Below are 24,578 nucleotides of genomic sequence, written 5' to 3'. Positions count from 1 at the left end.
TGAAAGGGACAAGCTGATCCAGGGAATCTCAAAGATTTTTCAGCCCTCCTTTTCCATATTGCCCAAGGATATTCTGTCTCCTCATCCAATCTCTGCGAAAAGCAGAATAAACCGTCTCAGCATACAGGTAAACAGACATTTAATAAGAAATGACAAGGGGTTTCCATGAAGTTTCAGTCCTTCTAAAACCAATCACAGTCCAAGTCTGAATGACTGTTCAAGAGTTCGTATGACCCCCTACCACCCTGGCCCCTTTTTTTCTTCCAGAAACTTTGAATCTTCATTTTACTCTTTCGCAACAGGTAGTTTTAGACAAGTGGCTTCTGAAAGTTATTTGTAAAGGTTACAGGTGGCAGTAGGAGTAAATTCCTCCTATCCAGGGGATCATGCCTGATCCTCCACATCAGACTCTCTTCTTTCTACCAGACTTCATCAGATGCTGTCCCAGAGAGTTGATGGAACCAGATCCTGTTCCCATGTGAGGAAGTGTTTGCATTCAAGGATTCTGAATGCCCATAACATGTTTTGTCATTTAATGGAAAATTTCAGGCCAATAAAGCCAAACCCCACTAACAACGAAACAAGTCATGGGCATTCAGAATCGCCAATTAGCTGAAACACCTGATGTTCATAATGAACATTTGCCTATATCCCATGTGCCTCTGATACAAGAGGTTTGGGAGGTCACTCGGTGGAAGTTCTAGCTTTGCTGGAGTTTTCATTTTGTTTTTATTGACCATCAAAGTAAGGAAGAAAGAATTTTGCATGTGTTAGATGTCCACAGAAAACTTGAGTTGTCCTCTGCATAGAATTAGTGATGTAAATAAGACACAACACCTTTTTCTTTTGATGGTTACAGGCAGGAGAATTCAAAACAAAATATCTTTAAATGGCTAGCTCATTGCATTTACTGTATTCATGGAAACATCTTTCAAGGTCAATTTAGACCTCAGTCTGTCTGGATCACAGCAACTGCTGATGGTTTGATATGTGGGCAGTTCTTTAAGCAGCCACTGCTATGTTTGTTTACCTCTCTTCCAAGGACCATAGAGTAGGTATATTTTCTATGGGAAGAGCAGATTTTGCAATTTCCATCTTTCAGAGCCTTGTACATCTTGCCCCAGGAAAATAGCCTTCCTCTCCAATAGTTCAGCAAGCTTTTGGAATGTTACATGCTTTTGGAATATTATGTCTGCAACAGTCATTCATATGAAGAACATTGTTAAGGTGTATAGGTACCATGCTAGAGAGTTAAATGTTGAGGTACAAATACTGTTGCAATATAATTTCCAGTCCCTCGTCCTCTCTCTTATAATCTTGGGCATCCAAGGACTTTGTCGGGTACCAGTTCAGCAAATGACTTCCCCCAAACTCACACACTGACACACTTACCCTTCTTAGTATATTTTAGGGGGCCTGAATTCTTGTGCATTGCTAACCTTTTTAAGCAGTTTTATTTGTTCATAAAATTATTAATTTGCAACATGAGGTTATATACATTAATAACAATGAAAAAAGAACTATTACAGTAACAGTTTCTATTGTGAACATCCAATTTCCATCATGTGGCTATGCTTAACTCTTGTGTACTAGAACATGTAGATTTACTTTATAACTTCTACCAATCTATTTACTTTAGTCATCCATTTGAGCATTCTTTATATATGTGTGTATGTATATATATATATATATATATATATATATATATATATATATATATGTATATGTATATATATATATATATATTGACATATGTGTAGGCCCATAGATATATATATATATATATATATATATATATATATATATATATATATATATATATTTAGTTTCCAAATGTACCATTTATTTCTGTGAAAAATACTTTTTCAACTTTTAATGGTCTCATTGTCTTTTTCTTTTATTTCCTTTATAATATTCAGTACTTTATTTATATCCGGTGTAAGGCTTGAATGTCACTTTCATTTAATTGTTTTTTTGCTGCATAATAAAGCTTACTGTGTCTTGACACTTCTAAATCAATACACCAACTTAATACCATCACCTTTGAGGTTAATGTAATATATTCGCGTAGTTTTGAATCTGGGAGGGCACATCAAAGGGAGAACCCATGGGATGTATGAACCCTCTAGGAGGAGTCTTCTCATCTAGGGGGTTGAGGGAACAAAGCTCTGACAGCTGGCCCAGAAATGGATCCTCCAATATGTGTAAGCCCCAGACATTTTACTTTTGCCTTATGTGGATCACATATCCCTCACAGTTTTTTTACACAGCGGAACTGTCTCTTTTACCTGTATTAACTTTCCAGTTGAGGATTTCTTACTTTACCGATTCTCAGATTGATGCAGAGTTCCTTAAACCATCCTAAACTTCCTTATTTCCTAAGATGCATATTTGGGAAAGGGAGTATATAATTCTTCATCATATCTTTTTGGGATTTGATGGAGGCATAATTTTTCAGTACTTTTGTCCCAAAAAAGGGTGATTATCTTTGGTTAAATCTCAGTCTGCAATCTGCTTTGGAAAAAAAAAATCTAAACATGAATTATGTCGCCACTTCAGCTGTACAGCCCAGATGTTAGAAACCCTAGCGTCTGTCCTGCTTTATCTTCTGACAGTAATTCCTGTTCCTCAGGAATAGGGTTGGTAAAAGTGATTTACATGCAGGTTACTTTTTATTGTAGGTTAGTGAACTAGTTAAACCACATGCTATTTGTATTCTGTTGTCACTAATAGACCTGCTGTAATAGTAATGGCCATAGAAATTTGGTCTACAGTTTAAAACACTGAACTTTGCAAGTGTGCAGAAAGCATTTGGAGTGGATTTTTATAAATTCACGTGTGTATGTTGCCCATCAGTAAAAATATATTATTTAGTCTTGTTATTCATATGTAATTGGTTTGTATTTTATTTACTGTTAAATAACTTATGTATTCATTTTTTTTTAACAGATTAATGCTGTCACTGGGGCACTTTTTACATCTAAGGTATTTGAAGAACGGGCTGAGAAAGAAACTGAAACTCAGTCTTCATCTGCTGATGGAGATCAGGTGTATGACTGGAGTGTAGGTCTGGAAGAAACTGATGACTCGCAACTTTACTTTTCACCTGATCAGGGAAATGTAGTATTTGCAAGTGCTATAGATGGATGGGGCTTTAGGTAAATGAATGTGTGTTCTTTTAGTATCCCATGTTATTTTTCATTTCTGTTGTCATTGCTTTGTATTGGAATTAATGAGTGAAGTATCTGTATTTTTTCTTACTCAGGAGAACCATTTTCTATGTTAAAGAAACAGCTAATTTTGTTGTTGCAGTCATTTTGGAACTAAACACTCATGCCAGGCATCTTCCAGCAAGTATAGTTTTTCCACATCCCCCACCAACTACACTGATCCATGCTCTAGAGTTTTGAGACCATGCAACCTACCTGGTTATTAATTATATAATGAAGAAGGGCAATAAATTCTTAACGGACTGTGTTGCCATACGTGTATCTATATGTCCCTCAACATTTTATGCTGTCATATACTTTATAGGTGCAATTAGTCTGTTGTTTTTTTTTTTTTTTTTTTTTTTTTATTTTTTTTTAAACAAAATAAGCTGCTGTCACCAGCACTAAACCTCACCTTACTTAAGTTCTGAAATCCATCTTGTGACTGGCATAATCCTCCTCTCATTTTCTTTGTCAGCCACCATGCTGTGAATGATTACTTGTACATCTTGTGCAGTTCCTTATTCAGATCAGAGCTGTTTGCTAGCTATAGAGTTATAGGAAAGGTGGTACTAGGTGTTGCCTTTTTTTTCCCTCTCTGGGCCTATTGATGTTGATGTTCTAGAAACAGCTCTAGGTATTACACCACACTCTTTAGAAATGTAGTTGTAAGAATTTTAGAAATAGAGGGAATTGTGCACACTAAGCCACCAGGATTTTTTATATATTTTTAAATACCTTTATTGAATGCTCACTTGTGACATAAGTAAGTTTACATTTATATAAAAGTGATCAAACCATATTAAGAAGTTTACATTTACAAATATTCTATGATGTATATATTATTATACTACCTATAATCTAAGCGATATTACATAAATTATTCAATTTCTGCCTTCTCTTAAACTTTATTCCTGTTCCAAAACATTTTTCTCCATGTATTGTTCCCATAATTTCCATTTTTTCTTTGTAATTTACCCATAGCCATTTCTAAAGATCCCATTTCCTGTTCTTTTATCTCGCGGATGTACTTCCTGTTCTTTTATCTCTGTTGCAATATTCACTACTTCATGTGTAGTTTGTTTATATTTTGATTTCCATTTGTTTATAATTGCCTTTTTGGCAGCACCAGAATTAAACTTACAAGGCCTTACTATGTCTAGGCAATTCAGATCCTGTCTGTATTCCAGCTCAAAAAATTTCTTTTGTTACACTCGCTTGCTTGCCCAGTATTCCTGATGGAGCACCCTGCAGGGGAATTTTTAAAGTCTGCCAACTCATTACACTAAGAAAATGTGTTGGCAGTTGCCTCTCACTTCCCCGTCACACCTCCAATGTATGCCATCTACCTGAGGAAAAATTATTTGAAGGCTGCTTGGGATATAAAAGCATCTGTGCAGACTCTTCCAGGCAAAAATGCTAAATCTTCTTCGGCTATAAACTCACCAATTGCAGGTCTTTCATTTAGGATTCCCCTATCCCATTCTCTATCTATACTCTGATATCGGTCCCTGATAGGGAATGCAATCACTTACCTGCAATCCAGGTGGCTTCTTGGCCTCTTGACATTCTGTTACCTTTCCTTCTCTGATTGATTATTTGTTCCCAATATCCTGGTTCCTTTGCCATCTTCTTCCAATAAATTCTAACCCCTACTTTTCTGTTCTCCGTACCCTTAATTACAGTTATCACTGTCAATAGAATCTCCTTTCTCCATTCTTGTGATGGTTTATCGCTTAGTGTACTTTTTGCTCCTTTATGAATATTATGTCCTGTATGACTGTTATTCCCCTTAAGGTTCTGCATCCAAAATCAGCCTTTCCTTATTTCTTGAATTGCCCCCCTGTGTCATCATCATCTATTTCTACTTTGAATTTTAGCTTTCAGCTTGTGTTGTGTATGAGAGCCTTGACTGTGCAGATGTAAAATATCCCTTCAAATCATGTAATCCTAAACCTCCTTGTTCTATTGGGAGGGTCAGCTTATAGGTTCATAGGTTTATACTAGGCTATCTGCCCTAAGGCATTTATAAGCCTAGCCCAAATTTTTGTGGCTTACGCCACCCCTTATATGAAAAAATACTGTGCCCATTAGTTTGTTGTGCCTCTATCAAGCAGTGACACAGAGATGATGCCTGGGGTAAACATACGATCTCCCATCCACAGGTCAAGATTTCTCTTGAACAGAGCCAGCGAGGTGCTCTGCCTCACATGGACCGGGACTCTATTCCACAGCATAGGGAGTCTCTGAGTGATAAATCTATCCCTCCAGCACATCCTATTTATATCCGTGCTAAGGTTTAAGTCGCTTGCTCTAGTGGTTTTGGTGGATTTGGATTTTTTGAGGTGGAGCATGTCCATTAATTCTGGGTTGGACATGGCCTTGTATGTCAGGCACATGTCACCTCTGAGCAGACGGTATGCGACTGAATAGAGCTGGAGTTTCTTCAATCTGGCAGCATATGACAGATTTTGGAGTCCCTTTATCCTTTTGGTGAGGAACTTTTGGGGTCTCTCCAATTGCTGCAGATGTCGGGCGAGATACATCCCGAATGGGGCATTGTACTCGATCATTGGTCTGATAAGTGAAGAGTACAGGGAACAATGACCTCACTAGATCTGGATGTGAATCCCTTCATGATCAGGTGGGCAATGTAGAAGGTCTTTCTAACCACTTTAGCAACGTGAGTGTCAAAAGAAAGGCCACTGTCAACCTGGGTCCCCAGGTCCCTGATAACCTCTTCTGTGCTTAGTGGATTGCCACCTATATGGTAGCTTGGGGTTACCTTGTTTTTCCCGAAGGATATGACTATACATTTCTTGGTGTTTAACTTCAGGCCATGGCTCTGGCACCAGCCATCTGTTTCCGTGAGTCCCTTCTGAAGGATATCCGTGTCCGATGCACTTTCCACTATGGCGCCCAGTTTGCAGTCGTCTGCAAACTTTGTCAGCCAAAGTCCTCCCATGTTGGCCTGTACTTCTGAGAAGTAGATGCCGAACAATAGGGGGCCAAGGACCGAGCCCTGTGGGACACCACTTGTGACCGGCTTGGAGTCTGACATAGCGCCAGCAACTCTAACCCTGTGGGTTCTGTCCTTAAGCCAGTTTGCAACCCATCTTGTGACATATGGGTTTACATTTAAGTTGGTAAGTTTTTCTATGATACCCGAATGGGGTATTGTGTCGAAAGCCTTTGCAAGGTCAAGGTAGGCTGTATGGGACTGCCTTTCCCTCATCAATGACCTTGGTGACTGTTTCGAAGAAGTCGACCAAGTTCAAAAGGCATGATCTTCCCTTGACGAAGCCAAACTGGGTCAGGTCCAATGTCTGCAAGTCCCCTATATCTTTGTTTATGAGCTCCATTATGATCCTCTCCATAGCTTTGCAGACTAGACTTGTTAAGCTTGTGGGGCGGTAATTACCAGGGTCCATAGAGGCACCGCCTTTGTGGAGTGGGCACGTATCCTGTGGTAAGGCTGAGATTAAACAGCTGCCTTATGTGCGGGTTTAATTCCTCATTTAGCTCGTGTAGCACACAGCCGGGGACACCATCCGGTCCCATTGATGCTGTGTTTTTAGCTTTAGAGAGAGCAGCTTTCACCTGCGCATTTGAGATGTCTGGGAGGCTACACTCCACTGGGATAGTTATCTCTCCTTTAGGGGGGGAGAGGGGGGTGAAGTTTGCACTGAACCTGTCTGCCAGTATGTTGGCAATGTCTGTGGGTTCAGTGATTTTTGTATCATTTTGGACTAATTCTGAGCATATCTGGGAGTTTCCACCCAGGTTCCTAACATAGCTGAAAAAGGCCTTATGATTGTCCTTTGAATCCATGGCAATTTTTCTCTCAAAATTGGCCTTAGTTGATTTTATGAGTGCTCGTATTTTTTTACTAATAATGATCAGGGGTGACTTCCCTTATATGGATTTTTTTCTATCATGTAATAGCTTTCTCCTCTTATTGTGAAGTTTGTTAATGGCTGGGTTCCACCAGACAGGACGTTTGCCCTTTGTGGAAAGAGTCTTGGTTTTATTTGGGATTGCCTGATCCATGCAGTCCTGGAGGTGTTCATAGAAGGCATTTGTAAGGGCTTCCGCAGCTTGGGTTGTGGTTTCCACTGGCTCAGGGGCCTTGAAGGATACCACACCAGTCTTGAGTAGTGTGAAGTTTGCTTTAGAGAAGTTCTTCACTGTGGTCTTTTTTGTTTGGGCTGGTGGCGGGATGTGGATTTCCAGTGAGATTAGTTTATGATCAGATCTCACCAATGAGGGATATACTTCTGGTGTGGAGCATTTTGTCCCCATGTTTGTGATAATGAGATCTAGTATATTTTCTCCTCTCGTGAGAACAGTGACTAGCTGTTCCATGGCATTTGAATTTATGAACTCCAGGAACCGTTGGGCTAGAAAGTTAGGGCTTGAGTAATGTTCCCAGTCTATATTCGGGTAGTTGAAGTCACCCAATATGATGGGTTTGGAGATGCATTTATACCCTCCAGTGTCTTCAGGAAGGCTGTGTGGGGTTCCTGAGTTTGAGAGGGTGGCCTGTATCATGCTACAATTTGTAGAGCAGTTTTGCCTATGGTTAGTTGCACCTGGATGGTTTCGAAGCTTATGCGTTGCCACCAACCTGGAGGTGTGGGTATCCTTTATGAATATGGATACACCCCCTCCTTTTGTGGTGTGGTCCGGGTTTTGGGGCCAGAACGCATGATATGAGGTAAAACCTAATAGTGCCGGGGTGCTCTCAGGAGCCTTGAACCAGGTTTCATTTACAGCACAGACATCGATGTTCTCCATACTGAGAAAGGCCTCGAGTGCGTGCATTTTGAGATTTAGACTTCTGGCATTGAGCAGCATTACCCTCAGTTTCTTCCCATTTTTGTTTTCTAGGGTGGTAGGTTTAGAATTTGAGCCTTGCCTAAAAAAGGCACTATGGGGGTGGCAAGAGCCTTAGCCAATATCCGGAATCCCAGGGGTGACCGGTGCAAGCCGTCCCTTGCGAAGCAGCGTGGCTTGTCAAGCATGTCATCCCAGGCAGACAGACACTGGATCCCCTTTGAATGACACCAGACATTAAGCCAATTGTTAAAGCTGATCATCTTGTCTCTATATTGTGGCATCATTCTTGGTGAAGGAAGGATACTGCTCAGGGTTAGGGTCATACCTGCCTGGGCTACATAATCAGAGAGCTCCTCTATGTCTCTTTTCATGTAGTCCAGGGAGGTACGTCTCGGGTCGTTCACACCAGCATGGACAATGACTGTCATATTTGTACTTGCCGTGGAGTGACCCGAGTGCTTGTGTTATGTGGCGGATTCTAGCGCCCGATAGGCAGCTTACTGTGACCCTCTCCTTGTTCAGCCTGGTGAGTGGGACGTCAGTGTGTCTGACTATGGAGTCACCTATGACAAGTATGTTTGGTGTTGTATTTGGCCTTAAGGGCTGTGACTGCTTTGCACACTGCTTTTGTGGTTTATGTGTTGCTTGTGGGGTGTCTTGAGGTAGCAGTTGTTTGGGTGTCTGCTTTGGAGGCCTCTGCTGTTTAGGTAAATTTTATCTTAATTTTATCCTACTTGACTCTTGCCCACTTCCCCTCAAAAATAAAATCTTTCAACTCTTTATTAATTACTACCCACAATTTCTCCTCTATTTAATAAAAAAATGTACCTGACCAGTGTATAAAGCTAAAGAAACTAAAATGTTTACTGCTTGTATTTTGCTGGCCATATCCATAGGCAAGAGCTTACAATTTCTCAGTTTTTGTATTATCTTTTAGTTTCTTCCCACATATCTGTACATGCTATAAGTGAATCCTTTTATCCAATACTCCTAAGTACTTCATTTGATAATGTCCCCATATATATGGATATTGCAGGCCCAATCAGTGAATGGGTACATAGTTTATAGATTTAGCCTTTATTTTATCTTCATTAATTGTATATTTCAAAAAAAAAACAGAACTGTCTCAGAATATTCAACAGCACTGAAATAGCCTTTTCTGGTTCCATCAAATACAAAATAATATCTGAAAATAAAGCCAGCTTTTCCTGAACACCATAACAGTTATATCCTTGAATTTCTGAGTCCTTTATTTTCTTTGCCAGTGGTTCTAAATATAACGCAAATAACAAAGTGGAAAGAGAACACCCTGCCTTGTTCCTCTATTCAGACAGAGCTTATCAGAGAGGAACCCTCTCACTTTGACTTTTTCCTCCGATTCCGCATATATCCTTCTGATTAACCTTATTATTGTATCAGTGAATGCTAATGCTTCCATTACTGTGCCCATAACATCCCAGCTTACTTTGTTGAATACTTGCTCTGTGTCAAGAACCACCCACAACAGTGGTATTTTCTCACATTCTGCTTTCCTCTGGATCATCATTGTTCTATTAATGTTGTTAAATGTTGGCCTCCCCTCCATAAAACCACAATGATCCATATCTATTAATTTTGGCATCACCTTTGTAATTCTTTTAGCCATTATAGATGTAAACACTTTACAGTCACGATTTAAAATTGAAATGGGCTTATATGAAGCTGGAGCAATGGGTCTTCAGGTATTACAACCACTACAGCTTTTTTTCCCAGGATGTTGGTGCCTCCCCTCCTTTTAAAATACTATTAAACATCTTCCAGATCTTTATCACTTTTTTCCCTTCTAGCTTCCAAATTTCCACCAGAATTCCATTTATTCCTGGAGACCTTCCTGTAGATCTGTTATACATCGCCAGTTATATCTTATCTCCTCCTATCTTAACTGTTAGTTGTTGAGCCTCATCTAGGATTTTTTTCATAACTCTTTGACATAAAATTGGAGATGAATCAGAGAATGCTAGAGCACTAGGTGTGTTGAGGTGCATGACAGCGGCATTTAGGCAGTGCTTAAAGGTGGGAAGTGCAATTTATATGGTTTAAGTTGCTTGAAATTTAGGATAGAAAGAATATTTTTATTTTCATAAGTGTTAATGCTATTGTATATTTTCTTTGCATAGTAGAATTATTTTATTAAAGTTCCTGAATGAAAGTTGATTGTGTGTGTGTGTGTGTGTGTGTGTGTGTGTGTGTGTGTGTGTGTGTGTGTGTGTGTGTGTGTCTATCTATCTATATATATATATATATATATATATATATATATATATATATGTTTTTTTTTTTTTTTTTTTTTTTTTTTGTGGAATACTTTAGAATTAAAGGGCACACCCATCTGTGAAGCTAATCCACACATGTATGCATGTGTCAATGGTTCAACAGGTAGCACACTAATTTCCTTTGATGCTGGACAATCACGAGGGTGCAAGTTCTGTTCTGACATCAGGTGCATGGATTAATTTTCCAGTACTGACACTGTAGTGCAGTATAAGTGGAATGGAGCACTCCCGCATATGTCGTCCTACAGATGAAACATTAAACTGATGGCCCCCTCTGTCTAAGCTAGTGGCATCTCAGACTGGTTTAGAAGATGCACAGCAGTCATAAAAAGAGCAAAGAAGCTCAATGCCAGCGGTTGGTGTAGAGGGACAAAGTCCTGACTACAACCCAGGTGACGAGAGTTTGTTTAGCAGTTTTGGTGACTGACACTGCTGGCAGGGAAGATGGGTAGTTTATCAGTTGGGGATGAAGGTAGATCCTCACTGGCTATGCCTACTGTACTGGTGTCATGAGTTTCAGTTCCCACAAATGCTGTAACGAGGGGCCAGTTAGGAAGGGGCATGCACTGTAACTGCCCCAGCCAGTGATGGTAGCACTTGTATGTGAGAGTGCACATATGCATGCAGGTATGTAGTATGAGCATTGATGGTCCCTATGGTGATGCAGGTGGGTGTGTCACCATCGGGGAGGGGTTAGGGCCATAATACAAATGCTTTTTGCAGGGATGCTGTCAAGAGCATAAGAGTTCCTTATGTCTGAACAAATGACAGCAACCCAGACAGGCTGTTGTTCTGGTGGCTCAGAGGATGATTCTCATGAATGAACCGGCCCTTGCTCTGCTGAGATGGTTGAGTGGGGGTGGATTTTAAAACAAAAAAGTACACAAGCTTTTTATGTGTTTTTTCTTCCTTTACTATATATAATACTATTTAGTATTATTAACCCATCAGATATTGTACCCAAAACAATTACATTTCTTTCCTATTTTACATGTATAGCAATCTTTAATGTATTCCTTTATCCAGCCCTTTCCACCACAACCATTTATTTATTCTTTTAATACAATTTCACAGTCCCACATCTTATTATATAGCAGTTCTTTACTGGTACATTTTCACATATGTCATAAAGTTATAAACTGTATTCTGTCCATTTTTTCTATTGCACTTCTGTCAATATTTATATATTTTCTGTAGAGTTTCATATACATACCTGGTGTTGTGCGATAGAGGACTCACAAACACTGAAAGCAGTGATAGATTTAGGGAAGAGTATACACTGGCTGCACAAACTGGTTATGGCAGCTGCTGCCCAACATGTGAGGGAGCACACATGGGTAAATACAGTGGGAGCATTGGCAGCCTCTGAGATGATGTAGGTGTACATGTCACCACCAGGGAGTGGTAAAGGTCATAATCCAAATGTCCTCATATGTTAAGATGCAGGTGAGAACACAAGAACCCCTGATGTCTGCACAAGTGACAACCCTCCTCGCAAATTCTCACAGTGGCAGATCTGACGATGATTGTTATGCCAGGGAATAAAGGGGCCAGTGTGCCATTGGTGGATGTTTGATGGTCAGTGGGCGGGGATTAAAAAAAGTCAGAGGGGAGAGTAGAATAATTTAATTTATGTATCACTTTTTCATTTACTATATACACATACTTTCTGTAGTGTATCACTTTTTCATTTACTATGTACACATACTTTCTGTAGTGTGACCACATCATGTATTGTTTACAGAGTAATTACAATTGTTTCATAGTTTAACATGCATTCCTTTGTCTCCATCTTTTCTACCACAACCATTTATGTATTCTCTTTAGTACATTTTCACAATCCCACTCTTTTTCACATCTCTGTGCCCATATATTTTATACAGTTACAAACTGTATTCTTTCCCTCTTTTCTGTTGCACTTCTGTTAGTATTTATGTATTTCTCTATAATACCATATTTGTACCAGTTTTCATAAACGTGTACAGTCATACGGTTCTTTAAAACGTCTCCCCTATCATTTGTGCATCTAAAAAATAAAAAACAAACATGTTCAGTGCATTATTCAACTTTCCATGCTTTACATAATCTTTTTTCCTTGTTGGTTATGTTTTATTTTTCTCTTCAATGGTAATTTATTTGATAGCAATTCCTCTTCCTATGTACTCTAAAGTATATCACCTATGTATATTGATTAATACTTGAAAATGTTTATAGATTCAGGGAGTAATTCCATGGCATACATAGTGACTTAACATCATAAGAAGTAGTATGCATCATTTTGAGAATATTGTTTAAAGAAAAATGTTTTTGCAGAATTTTTTATTAGACGTGTTATTGTATTTAACAGTGGCTTGGCAGTATACATTTCCCTTTTGTTTCATGTAAAAAAAGTTGTAGGGGGTGTAGTGCACTTGAGTCCTAAAATCCTCATATACATGGGGCTTCCATGATGGCTGCACAGTAAGTAACAGCTTAATTCTGGATCTCCCAGTGTGAAACAGAAACTTAGCAAAGAAAGGCAGTGGACATATATTTTTGGTTAAATTTCAGTAACTGGCTAGTACGTGCACTGCTGGATGCCAGAAAAAAAGAAATACAAAGGAACTGAGAGTGAATCAGCTACAAAATATAGGGAAAAACACTGAATGGGAAAAGTACTTCAGTTGTTCAGCAAAAAGCAGTGCAAGCTCCAGACATGACTTCTATTAACCTAGAGGAAAATATAATGCAACTGCACACAGACCTACTTAAAATAAATGAAACCCTGATGGAGTATATCAACTCAAATAACAAAAGGCTGGAAAAAAATGGAAGAAACTTTAAAACACATATTCAAATGAGGTGATAAAACTGCAAAAATCAGAGGTTGAAATGAAGAAAAGGCTGGCTGAATAATACAAGACTACTCGAGAAGAGATGTTTCAAAAAGTAATCAAATTAGAGGACAGAGCACGTTGGGAAAACCTGATAATGTTAAGTTGTCAATCTCGCCTTCATTCTTGCTTGATGGGTTCGGAGCCGATCCTCGGCTCCGACTCGGCACTTGCTTTAGCTCGAGAACTCCTTTTACCAGCTCGAGGCAGCCCCATATCCCATGATGCAAGGCAGTAAGTACCCAGATGCTTGGGAGGTCTTCTTTTTACCAGCTCCTGGTAAGTTTTTCACTTTTGTGAGTTTTAAGCCCCTTTTTATTAAAAAAACCTTGTTTTGATAGTTTTAAACTTATATATTACCTTTTCTGACAGAAATCCCTGTCTCCTTTAATTTTTTGTTAGTGTATCTTAAAAAACCCTTCCCATCCCCCCCTGTTAGGGTGTGTGTATTGGTTGTAGAATACCTTTTGGTATTTATTTAAGTTAAATTTGACTGGTGTGTGTGTGTGTGTGTGTGTGTGTGTGTGTGTGTGTGTGTGTGTGTGTTTTTCGGCACCATGTCAAAGGAGAGGGTCTCAGGTTTTAAGAAGTGTGACTCGTGCTGTCAGAAGATGTCTCTGACAGACGGTCACACTTCTTGCCTGTATTGTCTGGGCCCTCTTCACCTGCAGGACTCCTGTGCTATTTGTCACTCCTTCAGCCAGAGAGTCCTGCAGGAGAGACATAACAAACTGGTTCTTAGGGGCCTTCTTAAGCCGGAGGGCTCTCCGGCTAAGTCGGCTCCATCTAAACCAGCAAGAGTTTCCAAGGCCCAGGCTTCTGTTCCTAAGCCTGCGGCCTCGGCTCTCGAGATCGCCCGCTGGAGCCGATTCTGGCTTTAAGCACTCGGCACCGATGGCTATCGGTGCCGAACCTTTTGACCGCCGATGTCGGCTCCGATCGGCTCCGACACCCATGTGGCACAGGCATCGGTGTCGGCTCCGATCGGCTCCGACACCGTTACTTTGGTGGCTGTATCGGCTCGGCTGGAGCCGATACATCAACGTTCTGTCGGCTCCGAAGTCGGCGCCGACAGGATCTGTAGTATCGGCTCCGATGGCTCATTCCAGGAAGAGGTCGAGGTCTCCTTCCTTGGAGCCGATACTTCTTCTATCGAACGGAGCCATCGGAGCCGATCTTCAAGGTCATCCAGGTTGTCAGATCATGACCTAGAGAGTGGTCAGTAGATTACTCAAGTCACAGGTACTGGCCCAAATGTTACACAGTCCGTCTCAGCAGACGACTGTTGGTCCACACCGTTACAGTTCCTCCTTCAACTCTACCCCAGAGTTTGGAGTTGGAGTCTTCGGGCATGGTTACTGCTACGGCTGGAGGACGGATACCCCTTCTGTTCCTTCAGCCTCTACTCTTATCTCCTCTTCCTTAGAGGGATTCGTGGTCGGGCTTCCATGGTCTCCTCCGAGGGGGTGAGTGGCATCGGACCCTTGTCCGAGCCCGCTCTTCCCCTTGGAGCCTCGGCCTTGGTGAGCTCGGCTCCGCCATCTGCCTCGGAGACTTCCCTTTCGGTGGTCCGGAGTTCCTAGCTCTGGGTTCTTGGACCTGCCTGGGAGGGAGGTAATGAAGAGTGTACTGGCCACTGGTATCAGTCAGCAGTCTGTTCCGTAGCTCCTCCCTCTATAGTACCTGTTGACATCTCTGCCACTTCTCTTGCTACAGGACCCAGAGATCCTCCGCCTCAGGTTTCCCCATTGGGAATTTCCTCTTCCGAGGATTCTCCTGATGTTTCGGGAGATCCTCCTAGGAAGAGGACTTGTAAGAGGAAGCATGTAGACTCCCGAGTCTGTCACTCGGATACTGACTTTGATGAGTCAGAGGGATCCCTAGATCCCCTCTGAGGATGTCTCCTTCTCAGACATCCTAGAACTGAAACACAGGGGAAACTGGCCCACCAACAGTCCCTCTGAGGATGAGTCAGTATACCTAGAGGCGTTTGGATCTCGGCCCTCCACCTCCTGGGTGTCTCCGCCTTATGCAGGTTATTGCAGGCGTGGACAGCTCCTGACTCTGTAGAGCCAGTCCCTAGGAGGCCTTCTAAATTTATCACTGCCCCTAGTGACAAACAATTCCTTACCAAGGGTGTCCCGCTGATGCCATGTTGGTGGCTGCGGCCACCAAAAGGAACTTGCAGATCCTTCCGTGCCGTCCATCCTCCTAATAAGGACTCTAGGACCATGGATAGGTACGGCAAGCGGATGTTTTCCTCAGCGACCTTTGCTATGCTCGCTGAATTATCTTTGTCACTTCACCAGACTCCAGAGATATCCTGAAGGAGCTGGGAGAAGTAGTTCAGGATCCTACAGCTGCAGGGGCTCAAGAAAGATTGAGCTAGGAACCCTCAATTCCATTGCTAACTCCTCCATGCGGCTAATATCTTATGCTGCGGATGGAGTAGTAGAGCAGGCACAGGTGTGGCTCTTAGACGCCAAGCCTGGATGCGGCTATGTGATTTTTATGGATCCCTTTAAGGCGTCCTTCACAAATTCTCCCTTTGATGGGTCAGCTTTGTTTGGCCCTCAGGTGAAGGAAACCTTGACCAGGTGTGAGCAGGACGGCAAGACTCTTTCTGCTGTTGGAGTCCGTTTTCCACCCCTTCTAGGCCTTATCCCAAAGGACAGAAGGGTGGGAAGATGTGGTTCCGTAAATCCCAAGGAGTCACGGATTCACGTGGTCAGTTTACCCCTAGAGGCAGAGGGGTAACAACAACAGACGCTCTAGAGGCAGAGGGGTCGAAAACCAGGGAAACAGGGACCCTCTCTCTGATAAGCCCTTTCAGCATCCCTGAGGTGTTGCCCGGCTGTCCCTCCTTGGAGGCAGTCGGGGGAAGATTATCACTGTACCCAGAAGCCTGGCTTTCCCTCACTCAAGACAGATGGGTACAGTCGATCATATCCAAGGGTTACATAATTCCTTTCGAGGAAAGTCCCTTCTCCTCGAGTTCCCTTCCAGATGTACCACCCGGTCTAAGGGAAATTGCAGAGTTAGAAGTTTCAAAACTACTGCAAAAAAGAGCCATTCAGCCAGTTACAAAAGACCATTCAGAGCCCGGAATCTACTCAAGGTTCTTTTTGGTCCCCAAAAAGACGGGAGACTGGAGACCAATATTGGATCTCAGCAGACTCAACAAGTCTGTCAGGAAGACAAGATTCGAATGGTCACTCTTCAGTCAATTCTGCCCTTCTTACAGAAGGACAACTGGATGTGCTCAGTAGATCTTCAGGATGCGTACTATCACATCAAAATTCACAGACGCTCCAGGAGATTTCTCCGCTTCGGCTGGGGTCCAGTCACTTCCAGTTCAGAGCCCTGCCCTTTGGTCTCACTACAGCCCCAGAGTGTTCACCAAATGCATGGCAGTGGTCACGGCTCACCTGAGACGCCAAGGATTCCAAGTGTTTCCGTATCTCGACGACTGGCTCCTGTCAGCCACCACCAGGCATCAGCTTATACAAGCCAGGGATTACACAATAGACCTTTGTTCTCATTTAGGCATCTCAATCAACTTGAAAAGTCATCCTTATCGCCCTGCCAGTCTATTACCTTCATAGGCAAACTTAAACACTGTTCGGATGTCAGCTACCCTTACAGAACAAAGAGTTTCAGACATTCAGACTCATGTCAGGATCATTCTGGCCAGCAAGAAAGTACAGGCCAGAATGGTTCTAAAGGTATTAGGTCTCATGGCTGCGGCCATTACTCTTCTTCCCTGGCTCGATTCTACATGCGCCTCCTTCAGTGGATGCTGTTCACACAGTGGTCATACCAGCAACTTCCCAATGCGTCACCAGATTCTGGTGACACAGACATGCAAACAACATCTTGCTTGGTGGATCACATCGTCTCAGGTTCACCAAGGCAGGTGCTTTGTACCCCCCCCGATAGCCACTGTCACCACGGATGCCTCCCTGATCGGGTGGGGGTCATTATCAGGGCAGGATGGTTCATGGGACGTGGCAACCGCTCGAGTACCATCTGCACATAAATGTCCTGGAGATGAGAGCAGTGCTTTTAACATTGCAAGCCCTCAATGACTTTCTTCCAGGGACAATTGCAGTCCACACAGACAACATGTCTGTAGTTTGGTATAACAACAAACAGGGCGGAACCGAGACCTACCCCTTGTGTCGAGAAGCTGGCAGAGTTTGGCAATGGGCGATCTCCTCTCATCGGTTTCTGGTAGCAACGCATATCCCTGGGAAAACCAACATTATAGCGGACAGATTGAGCAGAGCTATCCTCATGCCTCACGAGTGGTCTCTCAAGCAATCTATAGCGGAAGAGATTTTTCTGGAATGGGTCGCCCATGTTGCGATCTTTTGCTACTCCCCAAAACAGCAAATGTCCAGACTTCTTCAGCCTTTCCCTCTTATCAGGCCATCCCCCAGAGACGCTCTGACCCAGGATTGGCCCCAGGGACTTCTTTATGCATTCCTCCATTTCCTCTGATCCCTCAGGTGATCCAGAAAGCTACCGTCTTGAGAGCCAAATTGATTCTCATTGCCCCTTACTGGCCTCGACAAGTTTGGTTCCGTTCCTCCATCATCACCTTTTGGTGCAGCCGGGCATCTGGACCCAGTGCCAGATCTTCTGATTCACCAATCGGGTCAGCTGCACCGGTCAATCCCTTCTCTCAACCTCACAGCATGGTTGCTCCACTTCCTTCCTTAGCCAGGCTTCCTTTGATCTCTAACCCAGTTAGAGACATCATTGTAGCTTCACTTAAATCCTCTACCAGGAGGATTTACACAAGCAAATGGAAACGTTTCTCTTATTGGGCTAAAGCCCAAAATATTGATCCTTTTACTGCCCCTGTTCAGGCAGTTCTGGACTTCTTAGCAGAGATTTTTCATGCAGGCTCCTCTTCTTCCACAGTCAGAGTTCAATTGGCTGCTATTTCTAATTTTCATGTCGGGATAGCAGATCATAATATTATGTCCCATAGGCTCTGCAGGGCCTTCTTGAAAGGAATTTTCCTACTAAAGCCTCCAATCAGGAATCCTCCTCCTCAGTGGGATCTAAATTTAGTGCTGACATCCTTGATTCTTCCCCTTCGAGCCAGCTGTTTCTTGTTCCCTGAAATATCTTTCTTGGAAAACCTTATTCCTAGTGGCTATTACATCTGCCAGGAGGGTGTCTGAACTTCATGCTCTTCGGTTCGACCCCTATTTGATTTTTCACAAAGACAGAGTATCTTTGAGAACTAATCCATCCTTTTTACCTAAGGTCGCTTCAAAGAACAATCTGAATCAATCCATTGATCTCCTGTATTTTTCCTAACTATTCAGATAGAGCTGAACAAAAACTACATTGTCTTGACGTCCACCGTCAGCTTAGATATTATTTGGACAGAACAAAAAAATTCAGAAAATCTGATCAACTTTTTGTTTCCTATGCGGATAATAAAAAAGGCCTTCCTGTTTCTAAAGTGACTTTGTCCAGATGGCTTTCTTCGGTCATCACTGAAATTTATACGATCAGTGGAAAACAGCTGTGCTCAAAACCTAAAGCACATTCAACTAGGAGTTTAGCTACTTCTACAGCTTTTCAAGCTAGACTACCTTTGGACACTATTTGTGCAGCGCCCACTTGGGCCACTCCTCACACTTTTGTTTCCCATTACAAATTGGACTTGGCCTCCAGGGACAGAGCCAGTTTTGGCTCTACAGTCCTCAAGAGTTTGTTCCATTGAGCCACCCAGGATAGAGGTGCTAGGGACGCGGTCCCATCAAGCAAGAATGAAGGCGAGATTGACAACTTAACATTAAGAAGTTATGTACCTACCATAACGTTCCATGTTAGTTGTCTTCTCTTCTTCTTGCGACCTCCCTCCTTCCCCTGGCCTGGACAGACCTTGTATAAGAAACTATTATGCTAAAGACCATTCAGACCTGGTCCTTTTTCCATCTGTAAGTTTCTTCTTCCTTTGGGAAGTATTTTATGCTTGGTGTTATTGCCCTTTGTCAACAAACGAGATCTGGGTACTTACTGCCTTGCATCATGGGATATGGGGCTGCCTCGAGCTGGTAAAAGGAGTTCTCGAGCTAAAGGGAGCCGAGGATCGGCTCCGAACCCATCAAGCAAGAAAGAAGGCGAGAGAAGACAACTAACATGGAACGTTATGGTAGGTACATAACTTCTTATTTTCTGCTGTACCAGAGAAGCTGAAAGGAACAGACTGTATTAATTTTATGAAAGCACAAGTAAGTAACTGGACTGATATTCCACAGCAGGAGTTGTTAATTGAAAGGGCACATCGTGTGTATACTGCAAACATGGCTATGAGAAAGTAACCTAGACCTTTAATAGTAAAGATGCAATCCTATCAGCAGAAGGAGTTGATTCTGACAAAACTTTGGCAGAAGGACAAATTGCTAAAGGTTGCAGACAGCTGAGTATTTCTGGAGCATGATTACTAATTCTGCACCAGACAGAAGAGGATTACATTTATTCCACTATTCAGGGAATACTGAGAAGCAGGTGTGAGATTTAAACAGCTGTACCCAGCTATCTTCAAAATATGTTTCGATAGAGGGACAACATTTTTTTAATGAAGTACATGCTGAGCAGGAGCTGTTATATATGAAAGGTGGGAATGATAACTTTGTAATACAATGATGCTTTCTGTAATGTCTTTAAATGTCAATGGTCACACAGATAAAAGAAAAAAGAAAGATTAGTGAATTCTATTAAAATATAGAATGTAAATGGCTATGCTGCAGGAGATGCACTTGGAAAGAACTGAACATGTGAATTTGATAAAGAAAGTTTTTTTAGGATGGTTATTCAGTGTAATACCTGAAACAAAGGAAAGGGGAAGGATTTGCAGTGCAAGATGAGCTCCAATAGTGACAGAGTGGGATAATAATGGTAGATTTGTAATACTAAGGGGCTACTGCAAGGGAGGAGGATTACACTGGCATGTATTTATATTCCACCTAAAACTGCTACAATGGAGTTTAAGAAAATTCTGGGAGAAGTAAGCAGCTTTCAGCAAGGAGTATTATTTACAGGTAGGGATTGGAATTTGATTTACAACAGTGAAGATGTGTCTGGGGACCCAGAAGGGAAAATATAACAAAGGAGGGTAGATTTTTGAAGAAATTTGTGAAAATATTTGGCATGGAAGTTGTGAATTCAGTACTAACAGTTCAGAGTGAATTTAATATTCCCCAAAATACAAAAAATGGGCTAGGCTAGGCATAATATACATTTTACAGGAACGTTCACTTTATTGAAGGTCTTGATGCACACTCAATAACTATTTCAGATCATGCATCAATAAACATAGTGTAATGAAATTAAAAATGAGACATTGGTGCTTTCCTGCCTATCTTTTGAAAAGAGGAATTTAAGGAATGTTTAGTAGAAATTATTCAGGAGCTGTTAGAGAAAATAGAAATTTCTTCTGAAAATGTAGCTAGAGAGTTGGATAAAATTAAAGTGGAGTTTAAAAATAGGGTGGAAATAAAATGAAAGAGATTTATGGTTAGGAAGTAACAAGAATTATTTAGAGGGACTGACAAATGTTAAAGTATTGCAAAATAGGGGGAATCTCACAGAACAAGAAGAGGAGCAACTGCAGAGTGCTAAGCAGAATATAAGGGATTACCTTGATAACATGGATGAGTTTAGAAAGATTGCTGTTAAGTAGATGTTTGCTAATAACTCTAGAGCACAAAAAGTTTTAGCACAATGACTCAGGCAACAGAAAGTAGAAGGGCTGTCTCTAAGCTTAGGGAGCCTGTAACAAGGAAGATAACAAGAGATCCTGTATAAGTATTGTCAATATTTTGGAAATTCTGTGAAGATCTGTATAAAGCAGAGAAATATGGAAATCAAGAAAAGGTACAAATGAAAATATTTATGGAAGAATTAAATATGCTAAAGTTAGAGGTAGATGAGGCTCAATTACTAACAGGATATGAGGAGATGAGATAACAGTGGTGATGTATTGCCAATCTACAGGAAAGTCCCCAGGAATAAATGGTATTCCTGAGAAAGTTTGGAAGCTAGGAGGGAAAAAACTGATAAAGATCCATAAGGTTTTGTTTAACAGTATTTTAAGAAGAAAAGTACCAACATCCTGGATGAAAGTGGTGGTAGTTGTAATAACTAAGGAGGGTAAAGATCCATCAGATTGAGCTTCATACAGGCCCATTTCAATACTAAGTCATGATTATAAAGTGTGTATGTGTATAATGGCTAAAAGAATGGAAAAAGTGATGACAAAATTGATATATATGGATCAGTGTGGTTTTGTGGAAGGAAGGGAAATATTTGACAACATTAACAGAACATTAACGATCCAGAGGGAAGCAGAATGTAAGAAAATACCACTGTTGTTGGTGGGGCTTTTTGACAGAGTAAACTGGAACTTTATGAGCAGGGCAATGGAAGCATTTGCATTACCTGATAAAATTATAAGGTTGGTTAGGCAGTTATATGAGGGATCAGAGGTGAAAATTAAAGTGGGTGGTTGCCTCTCTCATAATTTCTGTTGAGCAGAGAAGCCTAGCCAGGGATTTCCTCTTTCCGTTTGTTATTTGCATTATATTTAGAACCACTTGCAAAGAAAATAAAGGACTCAGAAATTCAAGGATATAATTGGTATGGTATTAAAGAAAAGCTGGCTTTATTTGCAGATGATATTATTTTATACCTGTTAAAACCAGAAAAGGACATAACAGTGTTGTGGAATATTTTGAGACAGTTTCAGATCTTTTCAGAATACAGAAATTAATGAAGCTAAAACAAAGGCGATAGCTATGTACCCACACATGAATTGGTTCAGCACTATCCATATTTATGGTGGCATGATAAAATAAATTTATTGTATGTATTAATGTATTTAGGAGTATGGATTAAAATGATATTGGTATGGCAGCTAAGGATATGTGGGAAGAGACTAAAACCATAGTACAAAAACTGAGAAATTGGAAGCACTGTTATATGGATTTGGATAGCAAGATACAAGCATTTAAAATGCTTTTAGTCCCTTTACTCTTATATACACAGGTTGGGCATATTTTTATCTACCAGAGGAAAGTTGTCGATAGCAATTAATAAAGAGCTGAAGGATTTTATTTGGGAGGGGAAGATGGCAAGAGTCAAGTGGGATAAGCTGATTCTTCAAATAGGACAAGGCAGATTGGGATTACCACATTTGAAAGGGTATTTCAGAGGTACACAGTTGAGGTTTCTCTATATAGCACAAGTAAAAAACATGGGTATATCAGCTTATTACTGGATCAATAACAGAGTCATGTACCCCTGACTTGTGGAAAATGGTGCATATTATCCCGTTACATAAAGGAGGTAATTCCACTGACATTACTAATTTCAGTCCCATAGCCATCCTGTCTCCCCTCTCTAAAATCCTTGAAAGATGTATACATTAACATGTTCTCCACTGTCTCTCGCAAAATAAGCTAATCGCCAGTACATAACATGGATTTTCAGTCACAGCACCTCCACTGCATTACTCTTATTTACAGACACTGCCAGTAAAGCTTACAACTCTAAAAAATTTGTATCTGCAGTATTTCTAGATCTGTCAAAAACCTTTGACATAGTCTGTCACAGTAAACTCCTCAATCAACTTTCCGCCCTGGGTCTATCATCTCCATCTGTTCCATGGTTCTCTAGCTACCTTGCCAACAGGCAACAAGCTGTAAAATGTCAAGGATCTATCACTACATACCTTCCCACTTCTGCAGAAGTCCTACAAGGATCCATCCTTGGCCCTTTACTATTCATTATTTTTATCTGTAAGGTACATTCATCTTGTTATGAAGACTCCTTGATGTCAGTATGCAGAGGACTCTACCATCATCTGGTCTTCACCTTAACTCACCTCCAAGAAATCACTCAAGAAGCTGTCTTTTCCATTGAAACATGCCTTACAAAAGCCCAACTCTTACTCGCCTCCAAAAAACCCAAACTCCTTCTCATTACCCAAAACCTCACACCCCTAACAAAGCATCTTTCAAAATCTTTTTGATAAATGGTACTAAAATTGAATAGGTTCAGCATGCTAAACTGTTAGGAGTCATAATAGATGATAATCTTAAATTTGACCTCCACGTCCAAAAGGAATATTAAGAAAACCCATCAAATGCTAGCCATGCTATACAGAAACAAGCATTTTATGAGCATACCCACAAAATTACTCTAGCCAAAACCTACCTTCTGCCCTCCCTAATCTGTGGTACCCCAATTCTAATCAATTTATAATCATCCATAAAAAAAAAAAAAAAAAAAACGAAAGCTGCTACAAAAAAATTGCTAAGTTTACTACTAATTCAACCAACCTCCTTTGCCCATCACTCTGCATACAGTTAGCTAGCTGGAACTCCCCCTCCACCTCTCCCACTTTTAGCTTATAACAATACATAAAATCATAGACAAACCATTGGCCTGCCCATCTCTTACCCCTTTAATTAACATATATTTCCCTTAAAGAACTCTCGGATCAGAGGACAAACATCTCATCATAAATAAACCAAATAAATCCCCTGGACAAAGCCAATACTCCTACTCTGTAACACAAAAAAAGAACTCCCCACCTCTAACCACAACAACTATTTCTAACCTACCCTCATTTAAATGCTCCCTAAAAGAATACTTTACAAAATCATGGACCTGCTCCTGTGCCAGTCCTGGCTGAACGTACTCACTATACTTCACTCACCCCCCCCCCTTCAACTAAGTCACACCTCACAACTCTCTCCAATCGCCTTCTCCACTCCTTTATTTTGCTTTTTCCACTACCATACCTTGTCCACGTCACCTTTGTAGACCTTTCCTTTACCTCATTCTCTTTCCTCCCTGCTCACCTAAGCTACCCAACGACACCCTACCCTGCACTCCTTTTCTCCATCCTTCTATTACCATAATATGAGCACCATCTCACATAATAAGACATCACTCAAATTCCTCTCAGTGTGTCCAATCATGTAACCTGAACTATCTCATTAAATATCTTATTACAATAGTCTTAGGTCTCATTTATCACATACTAATCTGTGTAACAAATAGTATGACTATAGTTTTTCCTCACGTATTTTCTCCAACTCATGTCATTGTTTTTCATTGGACTCTACTATGAAACGTGTTCTATGTTTTTCTCGTTACAGCATTTTTTCACTCGTGTTTTGTAATGTAACATGATACTTTGTGATTTAAAATATTTGCCTTTGGTTTTTGAAAGATTATGATTGTGGATCCTTTCTTCCTGGGCCTCCCCTGAAAATGGACACTTTCTGGCCCAGTCGGACTTTTCCCGGTAA

The 24,578-nt window shown here is 41.1% G+C and overlaps 1 protein-coding gene across 1 annotated transcript in view; it reads left to right on the top strand.

The window, feature by feature from the left end:
* EFL1 (elongation factor like GTPase 1) overlaps nucleotides 1-24,578 on the top strand; it is a 1,877,823-nt gene that overhangs the window by 219,621 nt on the left and 1,633,624 nt on the right. Inside the window, exon 7 of the mRNA XM_044077803.1 lies at nucleotides 2,950-3,158. Coding sequence (XP_043933738.1) covers nucleotides 2,950-3,158 — 209 coding nt within the window. The remainder of the gene's footprint in view (nucleotides 1-2,949; nucleotides 3,159-24,578) is intronic.

The sequence above is a fragment of the Protopterus annectens genome, chromosome 7.part0, assembly GCF_019279795.1.
Source record: "Protopterus annectens isolate FY-2018-M chromosome 7.part0, PAN1.0, whole genome shotgun sequence".
Taxonomy (NCBI): Eukaryota; Metazoa; Chordata; order Ceratodontiformes; family Protopteridae; genus Protopterus; species Protopterus annectens.
The sequence above is the reverse complement of the archived record's forward strand: the minus strand, read 5'-3'. Positions and strand labels throughout refer to the sequence as shown.